Here is a 19,512-nt window from a genome sequence, read left to right as displayed (position 1 = left end):
TACAAGAAAATGAATGCAATTTAGGATCTATTTAAATTAAAAAAGAGAATTAAATAAAAATAGAGGTTGCTATTTACTATTGATTTTTTTTATCTACTATCAAATATTTAATCTTTTGGTCTTATAAAAATTTTCTATTAATTATCAAGATAAATCTAAAGTATGTATAACGGATGACCTAATTGTTTAATATCTCAAATTTATCATTTTATTAGAGGAAAATATTCTATAATCCCTAGAAATTGATATTGATTGATTATGCTTAAAGAGAATAAGCAACTAGGGATGAACAATAAGAAGATAAATTCTACTAATATGTATTCGACAGTTTCACACAGGAAAGAGCAAAAGATGAATCTAGAATTTTATGATATCTTCATTAATTCCAAGTAGATGAAAATATCATTAATTAAAGTGTTTTTTTTTCATATTTTATTTTTTTATTTTATTAGTTTTTATGTCGATATAACAATAATCTAGTCATTTTAATCAAATTGGATTAAAAAAATATTAAGCTAATTTACTTTAATAGTATAATAATTATTGCACTGCTACACATTTAACAGTTTTAATAACACTAACATAAAAAAAATTTTGAGATAAAAATACGATAAAATGTTATTTTGATATTTAAAAAAAAACTTTTAACAAAAATAATAATAATAAAGAGTGTTTTTTTTTAAAAAATACCTTATAAATAATATATTTATGATCCAATCCTACATAATTTATTAGTCGATTTTCCTCCGCCTCCAATATTTTTACCCAAATAATATAAGGGGGTGTTTGGTTGGATGATATGAGAGTGAGGAATAGGAAAAGGATTGAAAGTGGGTGTTTAGTTTGGGGGATTAGTGGTGGGCCCCATTGATTCATTACCCTAAACATGGGAATGAGTCATTCCCTAGTAAAAGGAGGAGAATGGGAAAACCCCTATTTCCATTCCCTACTTCTATCAATCTCATTCTTATTCTCATTCCCTTCAATGGACCAAGCACCCCCTAAGCCCTACAGAATTAGCTCAACTCAAGATCATAAAAGCTAATAACCCTCATCCCGAAAGTTTTTTTAGGATTAATCTATGCAATTTAGAAGGAAGATAAATCATGAAGATCTTCGTCTAGCTAAGTGACCCTTGAGCTAGATGAAAGATAAAAATCATTTTTGAATAGACGTCAATGTCCTTGATCGAAATTGCCATGCATAAGACTGATTTGATCGGACTCGACTCAGTTCGTTGAAGAGAGACATACAAAATCAATAGAACTATATGCATCAGATAGCACTAGTTTGAAATAATTAGGGCTTCACTATTGTAATGTAAAGTTTCCAGTGATGTAAATAGAATCGCTTATGTATCAATCAAATGGAACCTACTTTACAGGACTGGTCGCTTGGTTGCAAATCTTGGCAAGATGTAGACCTGCAGAAGACCTGCTGGTTTTGATTCTGGCGTTGTAGGTGTAGGGTGTTAGCTTTGTCCTTGAGTTCCTGAAACGCTCTCATTGTTTCGACATCAAAACCGCTAGCAAACTGGATATGATCGAAAGAAAAGGGAATCAACAACAGCTTTATATTAGCGCGTGTAGGTGCATTGCAAGTGTATATAGAAAGTGTTCCTCAAGTACCTGGTGCACTCTGAAAGCAAAACGCACACCCTGCAGCATCAGCTCTTCTTCGTCGGGACTACCTGCTATAATCTCCAGTTCAGTGGAAACCCTCTTCATGTATTTCATTGCCAACTTCACTGATGCTAACTTGATCTGGTTATAGATTTATACAAAGAAGAACAATTTAGCTGACCATTTCATGATTGTGTTTAATGCACACTGTCCGTCCTTGGAGGATCGAAAAATACTAATGATGCATGCAAAGAGTAAATATTAAGGATGTTGAATCATAACAATGAATCCCTTCTTGTTGCGGAATCAAAATGCAAAGAATGACTCTGACAGTGGTGATTTGCAAAGTATGACAGATCACAAATATTGACAATGAAGAATTTTTATGTGGAAATTTGAAGACTAAAGAGTGCGAACGAGATAGGAAGTCACTATGGAGAAGAACAATAGGAAACGATATAGCAATTGCATTTAAGAAAACACAACAATAAATTTTCATAAAATGAGCACAGTTATGTCCTCAGAATCTCCCAAATCACAAAAGGGGGCATATGCATCGGATGGGATCATAAACTAGTTAAACTATCTTTGACCCCATAAACTAGTTAAACTATCTTTGACCCATTTAGAAATATATGGACATTAAGCTATTTAGATTAATGTTAATCTAAATACACCATATCGCTTGCAGTCTAATTGGTGCATTGGTGCATTTGGCCTGACTTACTCACTTGACCTAATCAAATTGAACGACCTGCCCGCTTTGTTCGGTTCATTAATAATATTTATTGTTAAGATAATTTTGAAACGACACTTTGTTAATAAACATCATATTTGACAAAGGTAAAGATGCTTTCTGTTGGAGAAAACAATCAGTTGTCGGAGATTTGGAGAATTTGTCGAATTCAAATTATACGAAATTAAATTCAACTTAGCTGTTGAGATGACCTGAGCTAATAATCTCAGGCTGCCAGCAGGGGCTGGTGTCTGCCTAGTGCCGAATGCAGCCTCCACAGTGGCCGAGCGAGCGTCTAGCAAGAGTCAAACCGGGCGAGTGAACTGAGTGATTGGTCGGGCGAGAGGTCAGCCGGGTAAGTTAGCCGAGCAAGTAGACGGTCGAGCGAGTTGGAGGCTAGCCAGGTGCAGAGGCTGGTCGGGTGGGTGAAGCGACCGAGTGAGTGAGCCTTTGTCTGAGCAAATCGACCGGACGGGCAAAGAGACCGACCGGGTGAAAAGGCAATGCACGTGGCCAGCGGGGCGAACTGATAGAGCGACCGCGCGAACTGTCGAGTGAGTGACTGGTCGGGCGAAGTACCGAGAGGGCGGTTGACCGAGCGAGTGGTAGAGCGAGCTAGCGAGAGAGCGGTCGATCGAGCGAGTGGCCGAGCAAATGACTGGACGAGCGAGCTAGCAAATGACCGGTCGAGCAAGCTAGCAAGAGAGCAGTTGGACATGTGAACCAAGGCCTACGATACACAGTTTCCTTGAAATAGATTCGTTCCACCTTCGGCTGTGCTTCAAGGCTTTCTTGGGTCGTCTATTTCCTAGGATACAACGGTGAACCGTGATTCCCACCAAACACTGATGGTCACGGCGAATTGAGAGCTACCCGACTGCTATCACGGGCATTCCACCGAGCAAGAGATGCATGACAGAGAAAAAAAAGGAAACATTGGTGGAGAGCTTCTGTTGCTACTTTTCTATGTGAGTAACCTTTTGCCTGCGGCCACAACCTCCTTATATAGGAGCTCAAACCAATGGACAACGTTAATGATCGTTTAATTATCATTATTCGCCAGCTGTGAAACGCTAACGTTTCACTCGGCTGCATTAATCTTAAATTTAATGCATCCATTACACCCTTAAATAAGCAGCAAAAAGTTTATGTGGTAAAATGTTAGTTGTTCCACTTGAGCAAATTCTGCCCCGACCGGTCCGGCATTTGGCGCGCGCAGATCGTGCTCGCACACGAGTCAACTTGATTCAGTGCAATCCTGGCCTGTATTTGCACCCCCCCCCCTCCCCCGGTGCACCCATGCGTGAGAGAAAGCCTCTTCCCTTGCATTTGTTCACATCATCAAAGCATGTGAATCAATATAAACCAACCAATTTACCTTGAAGCTCCCAATGTGGGACTAAAGTCTCATTCACAATGGAGCTCCATGCCTCTTCCACCTCTTCTTCATTCACATATATCCAACAATTCCCCACATGAATGGAGATAAGGTATGTGATAGCATTCAACAGTTGAGTCTAGTATAGGACAAGTAAGTTTTACCCTTCGAACATTCCCTTGTGAAGATCTGTTTGCTTAATGGCTGATAGTAGACGCGATGTCCTTGAACTGTTCTGCTGTTTGTGTAAGCATTGACATATCTCACCTGAGACTCTCCTTGATACAACTCAGTTCTCATGAGTGTGTTCGTTCTTAGCCATAAACACGCCTAGTTCTATGAGAAGCTCTAAGAATTGTACTTCCAATTTTTTTCGAAACGGCCCCACTTCTTTCTCACATGGGTGATCTCTTAAGAGTATTCCACATTACTCTTCTTGGATCATTAAAAGTTGTGAGCTTAACCTCCATCCTTCACTGATTCATTGGGTCATTCCCCTACGGTGAGCAATGTTGTCGGTACAATTAGGTTGTCCCTTTGAACCTAGTTCTTGGGATCCCCAGTCTGCATAGGTTAGGTATTCCTCTACACCAATATTTCTCATCGGCATCAAACTCATCCCTCGCGATGAGTTGGCAACTAACTTTGTGTTCAATCCCTTAATTAACGGATTTGCTAGATTATCCTTTGACTTCACATAGTCAATAGGGATAACCCCGTTGGGAGTAGTTGTCTAATGGTATTATGTCTATGACGTATATGTCTAGACTTACCATTATACAGATGGCTCTGTGCTCGACCAATTGCTGATTGACAGTGTCAATTGCAATGTATACAAATTGCTAGCATAGTTTTCGGTCATCTTGGAATATCTTCTAAGAATTGTCGTAGTCATTCAACCTCTTTACCACATTTGTCAAGAACTACAAATTCAGATTCCATCATGGATCTGGTTATTACCGTTTGCTTAGAAGATTTTCAAGAAATGGTTGCACCCCCAGAGTGAATATATATCTACTCGTAGACTTAGAGTCTTTTATGTTAGATATCCAACTCGCATCGCTGTATCCTTCGATCACAGTAGGATATCTCGTATAGTGCAGACCATATTCATGAGTATACCTCAAGTATCTCAGTACTCTTGTTATCCCTTTCCAGTGCCCAACACCGGGATTACTCATGTATTTACCAGTTTACTTACTGCGTAAGCCAAGTCTGGTCATGTACAACTCATTAAATACATCAGATTTCTAATTACTCGAGAGTACTCTATCTGAGAGATACTTTCACCTTAATTTTTCGATAGATGTTGACTCGTATTTATCGGTGTTCGTGCTAACGCAGTATCACCCTTGGCGAATTTCTCAAGAATTTTGTCCACGTAATGGGACTGACTAAGAACAAGTCCTTCTATTGTTCTAAGAATTTTGATTTCTAGAATCACATCAGCTAGACCCATGTTTTTCATGTCAAATCTTGAGTTCAACATATTTTTAGTGGATTTGATTATCTTATCATTACTACCAATGATAAGTATGTCATCTACATATAGGCACAAGATGATGTAGTCATTTTCTGTGATTTTCATGTAGACACATTTATCACATTTATTACTCTTGAATCCACATTCCGTCATGGAATTATCAAATTTCTCATATCATTGCTTTGGTGCTTGTTTCAAGCCATATAATGACTTCACCAATCTACAGACCTTGTTTTTCTATCCTGGCACAGAAAACCCCTCAAATTGCTCCATGTAGATTTCCTCTTCTAAATCCCCCTTTAGAAAGCGGTCTTTACATCCATTTGATGCATTTCGAGATTCCATAGAGCGGCAATAGCCAACAATATTCTAATGGAAGTTATTCTCGACACCGAATAATACATATCAAAGTAATCGAGGTCTTCTTGTTGTCGGTATCCTTTGATCACCAATTTGGCCTTATACTTATCAATTGTGCTATCTGACTTCATTTTCTTTTTTAAGATTCACTTGCAACCTAGTGGTTTACTTCCAGGAAGAAAATTCACAAGTTCTCAAGTGTGATTTTACAAGATAGAGTCAATCTCAGATGCAATTGTCTCTCTCCGGTGAGGTTCATCATAAGAGCCTACAACTTCTGAGTAACTTCGAGATTCACTTTCTAACATGAAAGTAATAAAATCCGATATGTAGGATTTTTCTACCCGAGCTCTTTTGCTCCGTGTAAGCTCAACCTCCACTGGTTCCTCATCATCATCTTCACCTTGTGTTTCATATGCCCGCTTTGAAGAGCTAGCATCCTCTCGGATCTTATACAGAAACACATGCTCGAAGAATGAGACCTTTCTCGATTCGATTATCGAGTTATTGTGTATCTCCGGTATGTGTGACTCATACACACAAAACTGATATGCATTGTTATTATGTGCATATCCAATGAATATGCAATCAATAGTTTTTGGTCCTATCTTAATCCATTTCGGATAAGACACCAAAACTTTAACAAGAGACTCCCACATTCGTAAATATTTGTAGGACAGTTGTCTTCCATTCCACAACTCATAAGGGCTCTTATTTATTTTATTTCGAGGCACCTTATTTAAAAGGTAATTAGTTGTTATCACAGCTTCCCCCACATGAACTCTGGCAATCCAGAACTCAATAGAAGAGCATTCATCATTTCCTTTAGAGTTCGATTTTTTCGCTCAACAACTCCATTTTGCTGAGGAGTATAAGGAGTTGTTGTTTCGTGTCTGATCCCATGTTCAGCACACAACTCAGCTAACGATGATACATATTCACCACCTCGGTCACTTCGAACCACTTTAATCATTTTATTAAGTTGGTTTTCAACTTCATTCTTATAGAGAGCAAATTTCTCTATAGCTTCATCCTCTTTTAAGAAGATACACATAACAATATTTTGTGTTATCATCTACAAAAGTGATGAAGTATTTGTTTCCACCACGTGTTGGAGTACCTTTGAGGTCGCACATGTCGGTGTGAATTAGCCCGTGTGGTTCGTTGCTTCTTTCAACATGTTGAAAGGATGACCTTGTCATTTTCGATTCAACATAAATCTCACACTTGTGTTTTGGGTCAAGGTTGAATGTAGGTATGCTTTGTATATTTATTAATCTACGCAACACATCGTAATTAACATGTCCTAGTCTACCATGCCACAAACAAGAAGAGAGCTTTCATTTTTATTTATCTTAGGCCTAATCACCATTACATTGAGCTTAGACAACCCATCAGATACATAGCCTCTTCCTACAAACATTCCATTCTTAGACAGTACAACTCTGTCTGACTCAAAAATAATGTGAAAGTCATGCTTGCTTAACAGTGATCCAGACACTAGATTCTTCTGAATCTCCGGAACATACAACACATTATTCAGAGTGAGGTTCTTGCCCGAGGTCATCTTCAGCACCACTTTTCCTTGGCTCATGATGCCCAAGGTTGCTGAGTTCCCCATGAGTAGATTGTCTCTATTGACTTCTTCGAAGTTGTGGAGCAACTCCTTGTTGCAGCACACATGTCTGGTGGCTTCAGTATCAATCCACTATTGTCGCGGATTTGAACCCACCAGGTTCAACTCAAAGACTACAGCGCAGAGGTTGCCCATTTCTGGTCCCTCGTTCAGATTAGCCTCCTGCTTCTTCTTCGGCTTTTTGCATTCCGAAGATTTGTGACCCACTCGATCACAGTTGAAGCACTTCCCAGAGAACTTTTTGTTGATACCTCCTATGAGTCCCATCTTGGAAGACTTGGTGTTCTTTCATTTCGAGCTTTGACCGTGCTCAACCACGTTGGCTTTCATAGTAGCCTGATAGAACATCTTTCTCTTTGAACTCTTGTTGTCTTCTTCAATGCAAAGTCTAACAATGAGTTCCTCTACATTCATTTCTTTCCGCTTATGCTTCAGGTAGTTCTTGAAGTTCTTCCAGCTTGGAGGCAACTTCTCAATAATAGTAGTTACCTAGAAGGTTTCACTCAGAACCATCCCTTCTGAGTGGATCTCGTGCAAGATCACTTGAAGCTCCTGGACTTAGCTAATCACCGTTTTAGAGTCAAACATCTTGTAGTCCAGGAATTGTCCCACGATGAACTTCTTGCCCCTGCATCCTCCGTCTTATACTTCTTGCCCAAAGACTCCCATAGATCTTTTACCGTTCTCTTCATGCTATACACAACGTACAGTGAGTCGGCAAGGCAGTTGAGGATGTAGTGTCGGCAAAGGAACTCAAAATGAGTCCATGCCTCCACTGCACTAATGGTTTGCGCATCAGCATCCTCAGCACGCTTGGGAGGGTCCTCGATCAAGAACCGAGCCAAATTGAGCATGGTCAAGTAGAAGAGCATCTTCTGCTGCCACCTCTTGAAGTTCAATCCACTGAACTTCTCTGACTTTTCCTCGTGATTGATTGGCACAGTTCCAATCGAGGTGGAGGCGACATTCATGTGTTGAGTCTGTTGCACCTCAACATTCTCTTCGGTGGTCATCTCAACAGAAGCGAATCTGTTTCAAGATTGTTGGAGAAAACAATTGTTGCCGGAGATTTTGGGACTTTGTCGAATTCAAATTACACAAAATTAAATTCAACTTAGCTGTCAAAATGATCTGAGCTGATAATCTCAGGCTGCCAGCAGGGGCTGGTGTCTGCCTACTGTTGAATGCAGCCTCCACAGTGGTTGAGTGAGCCGAGCGAGCGTCTGGTAAGAGTCAGACCGGGCGACTGAACTGAGCAATTGGCTCGACGAGAGGCTGGTCGGGCGAATTAGCGACCGGGTGAGTGAGCCTTTGTCCAAGCGAATCGACTGGGCGGGCAAAGAGACCGACCGGGTGAAGAGGCAGTGCACATGGCCGACCAAGCGAATTGATAGAGCGGCCGAGCGAACTGCGGGGTGAGTGACTAGTCGGGCGAACTACCAAGAGGGCGACCGATCGAGCGAGTGGCCGAGCGAATAACCGGCCGAGCGAGCTAGCGAATGACCGACCAAGTGAGCTAGCGAGAGAGCGGCCGACCGAGCGAGTGGCCAAGCGAATGACCGGCCAAGATAGCTAGCGAATGACCGATCGAGCGAGCTAACGAGAGAGTGGTCGGGCGTGTGAATCGAGGCCTGCAATATGTAGTTTCCTTGAAACAAATTCATCCCACCTCCGACTGTACTTCGAGGCTTTCTTGGGTTGTCTGTTTCAGTGAACCGTGATTCCCACCAAGCACTGATTGTTACAGCGAACTAAGAGGTACTCGACTGCTATTACGGGCACTCCGCCGAGCAAGAGATGCACGATAGAGAAAAAAAAGGAAACATTGGTGGAGTGTTTTCTTGTGCGTAACCTTTTGTCTGTGACCACAACCTCCTTATATAGGAGCTCAGACCAATGGGTAGCGTAGCGTTAGGCATTCAGCGCGCATAAGTCGTACTCACACACGAGTCAACTTGATTCAGTGCAATCTGGACTTTGGATTTACACCTCCCCCTCGCACTCACGCATGAGAGAGAGAGTCTCTCCCCTTGCATTTATTTATTCAAATCATCAAAGCATGTAAATCAATATAAACCAACCAATTTACCTTAAAACTCTCAATGTGGGACTAAAGTCTCATTCACAATGGAACTCCATACCTCTTCCACCTCTTATTCATTCACATATATCCAACACTTTTTGCCCAGATATGAAATGTATTTTAGTAGCATGACTCAAACCCTGAATTAATTATTTTATTTCAAATTGTTCATCTAAATATTAGAATAAAATCCTACCAAAGAAATCATTCTAATTCAATTCTATTTTATACGTGTTCACAAGGTGTAGCTAGAGCCTGGGACATGGAAGGATGGCTATTTCTTGATCACTACTAGTCAATCAAAGCTAAGAAAAGATTTAAAAAAAAACAATGATGAGTATTTCTTCACTTAACCACTAGTCATTCAAAGCTAAAAAAGACAACTTATAGGGACAAAAAGACTCAAGAAGAGACAAGGATATCTGTACATCTGTACGAGTGCATTGCTGTAAAGCGTCCAAGGACTCACAGGCATACTTACCGGTCCCTAATTTAACTCTGATGTCATTTTCTTTTCCGGGTCAATGGTCATCTAAACTCCGAGCCTACTGGAGCACTGATATGGTTCATCTGAAGTGATTTAGTATTATCGCCCCAGTAAAATATGAGCAGATAAATTATGAAGGACAATTTGTCCTATTCTTTATAAGGAAGAGATCACACCTAATAATAAGATATTTTATACTGGTTGAAAATCAACCTTAAAATTTATTTGAGTAAATATTTAAATACTAACTGCGCTGAACACCGGGCCTATGAAATTATTGAATATTGCCAGAAGACTTTCTTTCCATCACACAAGAAACAAGGGTATGTGCATGCCTGGCAAATTGGCCAAAGGGCCATGGGCACAACGACCAAAACTTCCCTTTGTCCTTTCTTCCTTCCCACACCCACCACGAACTTCCCAAGAAAACATTGATGAGATTACACGAAAGGCCCGAAGTAAAATAAATAAATAAATAGATAGATAAAACAGAGATCGTAGGGTGGTACCTGACTAAGGTATCCGCAGTCCTGCATCCATTCACAAGGAATGCCAAACCCCTTGTATCTCTTTGTCGCATTATCTCGAACACGTGATAGGTTGTATACGGCTTGCTCCAACCTGTTGAGTAGAAACGTTGGCCAGACCCTGAGAGCTAGTAGAGTCCCTAACCAAAGAAGAGAAGAGAGCAGAGCAATAGGGGTCATACTTTTCCAGGAGCGCCTGCATCTTCTTTAGAGCGCAAGCGTATGGCTGCCGACTGTCGTCGCGAAAAGACGACGCCTCGGACTCTAACTTTTTGAGGTCGCAGTAACCGAAGGCTGCTTCGCGCATAGCGTCCGCTTTCTGCTCCGGCCACTCGAAGTGCTTCAACACTGCTCTCTCGTCCACCTGGCCGCGTCGTCCGCGACATCATCAATGGGACGTACTGATACACAGCTTAATGAAATTTGCTATGGGAAAAAGAGAGAGAGAGAGAGTACGAGGAAGGCGAGCTCGTCATCGAGCCATTTGACGAAGGCGACGACGTCTTCGATATTGTTGAAGACCGCGTGTTCCACTTCTCTGATTAAGAACCTAATGAATTCGCCTTGCGTCTCCACGTCCGTCTTTATCTTTGATGAATAGAGCAAACAAGAAAGAGCTTAATCAAAAGAAGTAGAATAGACTATACCCTATGACGCGAGCCAATGGCCAGTGAAGCGGCAATTGTGCCAATTTGAGATAGGAAACGGCGGCGAAGTGAAACGGAGAAGGGACTTACAGCAAGGAGGTGGGCGGAACGGTTTTCGATTTCGCCGATCATGTTGCGTGTATTTGAAGCGACGGAAATGGTGGCTGCTTCAGGGCCCCCTCCGCTCGACTCCTTCTTGGTATCTCGCCGCATCAAGGAATGGTAGAATTCCACCACCTCCGGCACTCGCTTCACGCATGTCGACGCCGGTCTGAACCCCCTCGACGGTGGCGGGGGCGGAGGGGGAGGTGGAAGCAGCCGGCCTCCGTCATTAGGAGAAGGGCCCGCGTGTGGAGCCGCAGGTGGAATCGGCGGAAGTCCTGCTAATTTGACGGATTTACTCATCGTCCCACCAAATGGAGTCTCTGAGAGGAAAGACGAAGAAGACGAGGCGGAGACGTTGTTCGGCATAGGAGGGGGCTTTGGAACTCTAGCAATTCGGAGCTTCAAGACGTCGTCTTTGTCAAGGCCGCGAGGTTGCTGATGCGCCCCTTGGGTTTCCGCTTCATCCGCCTTCGCATCTCCTCTCTTGGAGGTTTGGGCGTCTTGATTTGGGCCGACAGTGTCTACGCATTTGGGGGCTTTTCGCAAGCTCCTGAGGAGATTCGACCTCGCGGAGGCGTCAATAAACCCTTGGAACTGCTGAGACGACGAGCAATCCTCGACCACTCCTTCCGCCAAAGCCCGTGACTCACGATGGCTCTGCTCTAGAGCAGCCTTCCTCAGCTTGTCCGACTCGGCTTCTAACTCCGCAATCTTCTTCTCCCTACGCTTGCTCTCCTCTTCGCTGCTCCGCAACTTAGAGCTCAAGCCCGCGACCTCGTCGCGCAGCGCACAATTTTCCACCTCTAGACGCCCAATCCGGTCGTGGGTCTGAGAGAGCTCGTCGGTCTTGTCGGCGATCTCCTTCTCGAGGAAGGGTACGATAGCGACCGTCTCTTGGAGGAGCTTCTGCTCCAAGAGCTGGGTCCGGAGGAGCGACTCCTTCTCCTGTAGTTCCTCCACGAGGCGGAGCAGCTCGGCGACCTCAGGCGGACGGGGCTGCACCTGGGCGTTGGTGCGTGGGAAGTAAACGCCAAAGGATCGAGCAAATGCGGCAGCAGTTTTGGGGTTGAAAGAAGGAAGCGGAGTCGGCGGTGCACGATGTCCCGTGGTCCCCGGCGACGGCTTCCGGGAAGCAGAGGTCGAGGAGGACCTGCAAGTAGCCTCGGCCTTGGGCGTGGCGGAGCTTCGGTGGAACCCCACGGCAGCCTTCACCTTGCCGGCGACCATGGAAATCTCTGTGCGTTTGCCTCTGTTTCAATTCACAGCGAGTGGGGCGGTCTTGCCTGATCAGGGAGCCGGGCTTTTTATGCTGCCTATCGCCTCTTCTAGATGCAAAATTTGAAATAAAGGCGAAGTAAAATGATTAAATAAAGGTGGCAATTTGGAAAGGGAATGAATAAAGAGTATGAAAGTGCCGATTTTTATCAAATTTATAAATAAATAACCAAAATAAACTTATAATATCAACCAAACAAATTAAAATATATAAAATTTTTAAGCAATTACATAAGCTCAGCTCAATAATAACTAAATAAAATAAATTTAAGCTAAAGTCGAACAAAATGTAAGCTAGTAAAAGTAAATTATTGAAAAATTGAACTACTATTTCAAGAGGTTGTTCATTTGAGATATGATTTTATTTGACTTAATTACTTTATCAATAATAAACTTGAATAATATAAGTACTAGACATTAACCGATTACAAATTTTATATTAGATTGAATTGGCAAAGTGTAGTATATGAATGCACTGAATTATAGTGCTCCGTAAAATATAATAATTTTGAACGCAGTGAAAAGTCTCTGTTGATCACCAGCCTCTGCCTACCGTCTGCTCGTGCGAAAGCCCCTGCCAACACCATGCAGTGCACTCCCTGCGTATGGCAAGATCCTCTCTTCCAAATTGGATTGATTTGTCCTGGTGGAGAGTGCGGAGGCTTTGCCACGCTGTTATTTTTTAATTTAACCGATGTAGCAGAACAATTTGTCAATTACAGAAAAATCTTTAATCATAATTTTAATTTTACATATAATTTTCATATTCAGAAAATTTTATTTCCACTCACTCCTTTATTTAAAATTTTATTTACTTTAAATTTTTCATGTAAATATCATTAACTAATTATCCTTTAAATTTTTAATAAAAAAATCTAAAAATAAATATAATTTTAAACTAGAATCGAGTATATTTTTTTCCTACTTAATATAATATACTCCTAAAATCAACATCATTTAAAGAAAATATATTATATTTTCATCAACAGTATTTAAAAAAATCTAATATATATATTTTTCATCCAATTGAGATAAAATAAGAGTCATGTTTAATTTGATTAAAAATATATTAAATTTAAATTTAATATGATGAATTTAAGAATAATTATATTTTTTTAAATTTTTTATATCTAAAAATATCAAAAATAATTAAATAAATTAATATTCATTGTATTGACTAAGAATAGAAATACATATAAATTTTCCTACAGAACAAAGCATAAATCGATAAGAGCTATAAAGAAATTGAAAAGCTCTCAGGGCGTAGCACAGACGATGGACGCATGATATTTTTGGCATAATGGTTAGGGGTCAATTCTCAGGATATCTGTATGAACCTCTCTCCATATCCGTAGAACCGACACTAGAGGGACCGTTAAGGTAACGGATCTACCTTTTTTATAAAGAAATTAAAAAGCAATAGAATATTTTGCACGGCATATTGGCTAGCTTTTTGACCTTATGCCTCGACCGTTTGAGATTTCTTTTTGTAATCTTGAAAGCTACTCATACAATAAGGCTACCAGTTGAATTCTCCATTGACTTCAACCATCTTTATTTTCGACTTTAATTTCTCAAGAAGTTGACTATCCAATGCAATTATTTAATTCCTCCGCTGTATATAATCATCTATTCACTTTCCGTTACGTCCTCAAATATATTCAACTGAAAAAAAAAATCAGTCAACTAATTTTTTTTCCAATCAAATTAATTTTTTTTCGATGGGTTTAAAAAAAAAATTCATCAGTCAATTTTGACCAAAATCGACTGATAAACTAAGAGACATTGAAATAGCATAAAATCTATTTTTATGTGTTTGACAGTTCTTCGGATTGGAAAATTACTATCAAATATCAATTTGACCAAATATATTGAGAGCGGTAATTTTTTTAAACATGAATGTGTCTGAAAATTAATTCGTGTTTAAAAAATCACTGTTCTTAATATATTGGGTCAAATTGATATTTAAAAGGTATGAATATAATCATAAGAACTAGAAGAATTTGCATGATCTGGTTTCACTTCATTCTGAGTTTTTTTTTATGTTCATCAAACGATTTTGGCCGAATGAACCTATATTGATTTTATATAACTTCATTGGGCCATTGTTTAAAAAAAATCGCTACTCTTAATATATTACGTCAAATTGATATTTGATAATATTTTTTACAATCAGAAGAACTACATGCACATAGAGGAACGAGTTTTATGTCATTTGAAGGTCTCTAGGTTCATTAACTAATTTCGGCCAAAGTCGCTTGATGAACCTAAAGACTTAGGAATGATATGAAAATAGTTCTATGTGTTTGTCTAGTTCTCTTGATTATTAAAATGCTATCAAAAATTAATTTAACTTAATATATTGAAAGCAGTAAAATGAGATATGGATATACAATTTAATAATTTTAAAATTATGATACAAGATTCAGGTATTTTAGAAATTTATCTACTGCGTTCTATTAAAAATTTAGAATTCATATTACCACAGGTCAGTCTTCTTCATTGAGGCAGTTTGTGGTTCATCCACTCCATGCAAAGGACAGAGTGGTAAAAGGAGGAGCCACTGGCAGGTGAAAGGAAAAACATAGGCCAGCAGAGGAAAGAAAGCAGGGGACTTTGTGCACTAGCGCCTGGACTTTATCTTCAAAGTAGGAATCTTTGTATGTAGGCAATCCAAGTCCAAAGGTAGCAGCAGAATCTGCAACGTACAAAATACAGATCTATTGTCCTTTGTCTCTGTCTCTTTATCCTTCTTTTCCTTGAGCTGGGGCCTGTTGAAGAATCCATGAGTTAGCTGAAAGTGCTGAAGTCTCGCGTAATTTGCAGTCTAATCTATTCATCGGTGGACTTTGCTTAGGACACAAGGGTGGAGAGGTGAAGTCGATCAATTATGACATTGCAAATGACGAAGGGGAAGAACACCCACTCATGGAGTGAAGTGACCATGGATGGGCTTTAATCGATTGCCTGTGTGGGCTTGTGATTGTTAATTATTGACTATGTTCCATTTGTTTTCAGCCTCATGTCTTGCCTTAGACTCAAAGATGCATTTAACATTGAGGGTGCTTATGATTCCATTCGGTGTGAATTTTTAGTGGAATAAGAAATCTCAAATTTAATTATAGAAATAGCCTTCTACTATCAATTTGTATGGAACAAAATGATTTCTTAATTAAACTTCCACATTCATGTTTGACATCTATAATGCACAAACCCTTTAAAAATGGTTTGAGAGGAGATTAATATTAGCACATTTAACAAGTAAAAGAATTATAGAAAGAAATCTCAATATCTTATCCAAATTATGTAGAAAATAAACTTACCAAGTCATCATAAATACAATAGAAAGGAATACATGGGATGTATATTTCGAAAAAAATGTATTTAATTATCACAACTAGTTATACTTTATCCCATGATCATTTAACTTTATATAACCTTATATTAATATCCAAATTAGTTAATTATTTTGCTTGAAGTTCACTAGTTATAATTCACTAATTATTCTTTCATAGGTGCAGGTTTATATGATTACCTCTTAAATGGAAAAGGACTGCATGCTGGTGTGGCTAGAATCCATTACCTTCTCAAATCTCAAACATCAATCTTTTTTGACACTCATCCTAATGCTTCTTCTGCCATGTCTTTATCCTATTCTGTGAACAAGAATCGCTAAAACGATCCACTAAACTTTAGTCAGCCATTCGAGTAATGTTAGGAGAATGGTTTTATTATATATTTGATCCATCTCGAATGATTAATATAATTACTTGCTAGGATTATCATCATGTATGGGGTCTTTCCTATCGTATTTATGGTGCACAAATGGTTAGCACAACTTCCTACAGGGTCTATAGCCAATTTCGATGAGCTAACACATAGTTTCAAGGCATACTTCATGCATAGCTAGCGAATAGCCTATAATGCTGACAATCTGTATATTCCACTGATGAAGAAAAGTGAATGCTTGTCACATGAGATCATGAGGTCGAATCGTAGGACTGTCTAGACGTAAATTCTTGGATCCTATGCAACTCACCCCACCACCACTTGCTCTCTCGGCTGTTATGATTTATCTTCTTCATGATAGCCTGGGGTCAGATGCGACGGAGACGTTGGAGACAGCAATTTCATCTTTTGCCACCTGATGAAGGAAAGTGAAGAATGACTCACAAGGTTCATAAGAAGATTTATGAAGAGAGCCCAACAAGTAGATGATTGCAACTCTTCCATCCTAATGACATCATTTAAGTTTTGTTGAAATGACATAACACTACAAAAGTCATCGATTTGCACCGAATTTTATAGAAAATATCGTCGCAAAATTTTTTCCAATGAATTTTGCAACAATTTTTTTTCCATCACAAATAAATCGTCACAAATTCTACGATATAAAAATTGAAATTTATCATAAAATTTGCATTAACAAAATAAAAGTTTATCACAAACTTCGTTGCAAATCAACAACGAAAATCATTTTCATCACAAAATGATAAATTTTGCGACAAAAATTCGAAGTTTTCTACAAACTTTTATTTTGTTATAAATTTTATGATAAATTTCTATTTTTTCACACAGAAAATCTGTAAATCTGATACATCATTCATATATAATTAAATCTGCCGGTAAATGTGATTCATCATATCTGATATATTCATACACAACAAACAAATATCTCGTAATAAAATCAAACATATATACCATAACAAAACGATAAATCAAAGATCCCATAACAAAATCTGATACATCATATATGGCAAACCAAAGATCCGATAAAAAATCTAATACATCATACACAAACAAATTCCAAAACAAAGTTAATATAAGAAATCATCAACAAAAGATTCCATAACATTGTTTAAGTCAAACTAGACAATGTAACAAACTCTCTTCTATGATTTCATATACTTCCTCCTCTTCCTCTTCCTCTTCCTCTTCTTCTTCTTCTTCCTCTTCTTGATCTTCTTTCTCTTCTTCTCCTTATTAGAAAACAAGTAAATTAAAAAAATAAGATAGTTAAGATGAAAATATGCACCGATTCTACTAACTTCATGCGGAGGTAGCACACTCAATAGATGGAATTCAGCTCGTCCGTTAGCTACAAAGTCCGCTTGTTCTTTCTTTGTCCATAAATCCTCCTCTTTCTCAACTCATTGTTGGTCCGTGGGGGCTACAAAATCATATTTCATAATTAAGAGAATTTCAAAATCCATTTTAAAAATTACCTCCATTCGACGTTTCAATTGTTGGAAGTCTCCCTCAAACTTCGATCGATAAATACTCGGTCTGGCCATCATTTTTGTACTTCAATCGGTGGTTAGTCCTTCTGAAGTTGTTGGACTCTGATACTACTTGTTGGCACAGTGGAGTTGGTAAGAGGACAATCTATTTACTTGGTTACAACCTAGGTGGTAGTTAATCCAATGCGTTAAAGAAAGCTCCACTAGAAAAACTCCTTTATTGAAGGTGAAGTAGCCTCTTACAGACGTTGACAGCTCATAGAATGACTAAGAAGTGAATACAAGACTTGTAGTTCAGTTGTTAATTATTTCTTAGGTCTAGGAGTCTTTTTATAGCCCCTGAAATGTTTGTAGGAAGGGGTTATGTATCTGATGGGTTGTTCAAACTCAATGTAATGACCATTAGGCCTAAGATAAATAAAGATGAAAACTCTTCCACTTATATACTTGAGTCTTTATGTTTGTGGCATGGTAGACTAAGACATGTTAACTATGATATATTACGTAGATTAATAAATATGTAAAGTATACCTACATTCCATCTTGACCCAAAACACAAGCGTTAGACTTGTGTTGAAGCAAAAATGACTAAATCATCCTTTCAACATGTTGAAAGAAGCAACGAACCACTCAGGTTAATTCACACCGACATAAATGACCTCAAAGGCACATCAACACGTGATGAGAATAAATACTTCATCACTTTTGTAGATAAAAATACAAAATATTTTTATGTGTATCTTCTCAAAATTAAGGATGAAGCTATAGAGAAATTTTCTCTCTATAAGAATGAGATTGAAAATTAACTTAATAAAAAGATTAAGGTGGTTCAAAGTGACTGAGGTGGTGGATATGTATTACCGTTCGCTGAGTTGTGTACTGAACATGGGATCAGATATGAAACAATAGCTCCTTATATACCTCAGCAAAATAGAATTACTGAGAGGAAGAACCGCACTCTAAAGGAGATGATGAATGTTCTTCTATTAAGCTCTAGACTGCTAGAGTTCATGTGGGGGGAAGCTGTGTTAATAGCTAATTAACTTTTAAATAAGGTGCACCGGAAGAAAATAGATAAAAGCCCTTATGAGTTATGGAAGGGAAGACAATCATCCTACAGATATTTATGAATACGGGGTGTCTTGCCAAAGTTTTAGTGCCTGATCTAAAAAGGATTAAGATAGGACCAAAGACTGTTGATTATGTATTTATTGGATATGTACATAATGGTAGTGCGTATCAATTTTTTATGTATGAGTCACAAATACTGGATATACACAAGAACTCGATACTAGAATCGAGGAATGTTTTATTCTTCAAGCATGTGTTTCTGTATAAGATCCGAAAGGATGCTAGCTCCTTAAAATGGGCATATAAAACACAAGAAGAAGAAGATTATGAGGAACCAGTTAAGGTTAAGCTTAGAAAGAGTAAAAGAGCTCGAGTGAAAAAATCCTATGGAATAGATTTTATCACTTTCATATTGAAAAGTGAGCCCTGCAGTTATTCAAAAGCAGTAAACTCTTATGACGGACCTCACTAGAGAGAAGTAATTTCATCTAAGATAGAATTTATTTTGTAAAATCACACTTGGAAACTTGTGGATCTTGCTTTGGGAAGTAAACCACTAGGTTGAAATGAATCTTCAAGAAGAAAATGAAGTTAGATAGCACAATTGATAAGTACAAGGCTAGATTGGTAATCAAAGGATATCAATAATGAGAAGTTCTTGATTACTTTGATACGTATTCTCTGATGTCGAGAATAATTTTCATTAGAATATTATTGGCTATTACCACTCTATGGAACCTAGAAATACATTAGATAGATGTAAAGACAGCTTTTCTAAAAGGAGATTTAGAAAAGGAAATCTACATGGAGCAACCTAAAGAGTTTTTTATGCTAAGATAGAAAAATAAGGTTTATACAGTGA

General features: G+C 38.8%; 1 protein-coding gene across 2 annotated transcripts; it reads right to left on the bottom strand.

Moving 5' to 3' along the window:
* Positions 1–1,286: 1,286 nt before the first annotated feature.
* Positions 1,287–12,335, bottom strand: LOC121998340 (protein CHUP1, chloroplastic-like). 2 transcript variants are annotated; one of them, XM_042553237.1, is made up of 6 exons: positions 11,050–12,335; positions 10,769–10,900; positions 10,495–10,676; positions 10,295–10,406; positions 1,629–1,763; positions 1,287–1,533 (listed from the first exon to the last, which is right to left on the bottom strand). In XM_042553237.1, the coding sequence occupies exons 1-6, from the start codon at positions 12,289–12,291 to the stop codon at positions 1,363–1,365; spliced, it is 1,974 nt and encodes a 657-aa protein (XP_042409171.1). In that variant the 5' UTR covers positions 12,292–12,335; the 3' UTR covers positions 1,287–1,362. The 2 variants fall into 2 exon arrangements, with proteins under 2 accessions (XP_042409171.1, XP_042409172.1); XM_042553238.1 differs by lacking the exons at positions 1,287–1,533; positions 1,629–1,763 and adding an exon at positions 10,045–10,201.
* Positions 12,336–19,512: the final 7,177 nt, after the last annotated feature.

This window comes from Zingiber officinale, chromosome 6A (assembly GCF_018446385.1).
Source record: "Zingiber officinale cultivar Zhangliang chromosome 6A, Zo_v1.1, whole genome shotgun sequence".
Classification (NCBI taxonomy): domain Eukaryota; kingdom Viridiplantae; phylum Streptophyta; class Magnoliopsida; order Zingiberales; family Zingiberaceae; genus Zingiber; species Zingiber officinale.
This window is presented reverse-complemented; position numbering and strand designations above follow the sequence as displayed.

What these genes read in the sequence shown, in the direction of transcription:
- LOC121998340 (XM_042553237.1), bottom strand. Translation starts at nt 12,291, where the DNA reads ATGGTCGCCGGCAAGGTGAAGGCTGCCGTGGGGTTCCACCGAAGCTCC. An exon ending in GTTCCGCCCACCTCCTTGCT is followed by an intron (nt 10,901 to 11,049) that starts GTAAGTCCCTTC and finishes TATTCATCAAAG; the next exon opens with ATAAAGACGGACGTGGAGAC. An exon ending in TTGCTTTCAGAGTGCACCAG is followed by an intron (nt 1,534 to 1,628) that starts GTACTTGAGGAA and finishes GATCATATCCAG; the next exon opens with TTTGCTAGCGGTTTTGATGT.